Below are 1418 nucleotides of genomic sequence, written 5' to 3' on the forward strand. Positions count from 1 at the left end.
GATAGACCCTCTCAGCCCTATAGTGTGCCTTTAAATATCGAGTATCGATCATCCACTCATCGTATGTAATAATGTATTGACAAGGTTGTGTGTATAGTATTGACTATTGTATCTAAGCATATACCTGCGCTGAATGTATTTCTTCTTTAAAAAGAAAACTCTCTTGTGACTCAGGATGGTCGTCATTATTGCAAGTGCAATGTTCACGAATGTCTAGTTTTTGCAATCTGACACGATTGCCTGGTCCATTTCGTCTCTGATTGGAAGCCATTGCGAGCTGAGATTGCGAGCACCTACTGTTCAGTGTTGACTATTATCATTTTTATAGGCTATTATCATATCATTCTGGTTTTTAGCAAAAAACACACATCGCAACGCCATTCTCGTTGTACCTCTCGTTGTCCTCTGTCCGGGTGTCCCCATCTAACGGCTATTATCATAAACACTGCACATTTTTGTTTGGCGGTTTGCATGAAATAATCACAAGGGTAGGCCCTACATAAAAAAATAAACTCTCTGGGGGTTATATTCAATAATATTGAAGCAACAGCCAACAGTGCTAATGAGTAATGGAGTAATGCTATGAATCATGATGTAATATTAGTGTAATACGTAATAATTTAAATAGGGGCAAAAAGCAAAAATGGCTGATATTTTTTCAACAATCTAGAAAAATATATAGGAAATCTACATTATAGAAAAATAATCTTGTCTACGCATAGATCATAGATGATAGATATCTATGCTAGAATTATTTACATAGTTTTATTTGGCGCCTTCTATTTTGGTCTTTCTTTTTTTGACGAATGAAGGAGAGGGACGGATTAGACTGACCGGTTAGTTTATTAAATATAGGTTTTTCTAATAAGAGCAGATATGGAGAACCTGTCTAGCAGCTGATGCGCTCACTGCGACCTATGCTGAGGCTTATGCTAGATTGGTACCGCGCCAATGACGCATCACCCCTGCAAATGCGCTCGTTTATCCTGAGCAAAACTGGACAAACTGTAGGGACCCGTCTAACATGTAAACGTGTGCGACCATAGCGCCCCTGTGCGATCTAAATTTAACTAGGGAAGTTCGCGCGAAAAGTAATTCATAGTGTTTTCATTTCCGGTTCGTTTGTACGTTTACCGTCGCCGTCGCCGTCTAGAAGAGGTAAATTAATATTGTATTGCTATACTAATGGCACATGCTAGTTTCTACTATTTCATGTACAATAGAATGTTAACAATATGTATATAATATATATTGAGCGATTGGGCTCAGCCTCAGTTCGACAGTTGATACCACAGGCACTTGAAGCATATCAACAGTAAACATACGCCGCCGCCATCGCGCGTACACTGACACATATATATTAAGCAGGTGCGAAAGCGTGCGCCAGGAATTCGCTCGACGCTCGCTTGTCTACACAC

At 39.6% G+C, this 1418-nt stretch overlaps 1 protein-coding gene across 3 annotated transcripts in view; it reads right to left on the reverse strand.

The window, feature by feature from the left end:
* LOC106818755 (kelch-like protein diablo) overlaps positions 1 to 549 on the reverse strand; it is a 9848-nt gene extending 9299 nt beyond the window's left edge. Inside the window, exon 1 of one of the 3 annotated variants that reach the window (XM_014823427.1) lies at positions 125 to 545. In XM_014823427.1, the coding sequence (XP_014678913.1) occupies positions 125 to 271 (147 nt within the window). In that variant the 5' untranslated portion in view covers positions 272 to 545. Of the gene's footprint in view, positions 1 to 124 lie in introns of all 3 variants that reach the window. The other 2 variants (XM_014823425.1, XM_014823426.1) reach the window with 2 other exon arrangements.
* Positions 550 to 1418: the final 869 nt, after the last annotated feature.

Source organism: Priapulus caudatus, unplaced genomic scaffold, assembly GCF_000485595.1.
Source record: "Priapulus caudatus unplaced genomic scaffold, Priapulus_caudatus-5.0.1 Scaffold2496, whole genome shotgun sequence".
NCBI lineage: Eukaryota > Metazoa > Priapulida > Priapulimorpha > Priapulimorphida > Priapulidae > Priapulus > Priapulus caudatus.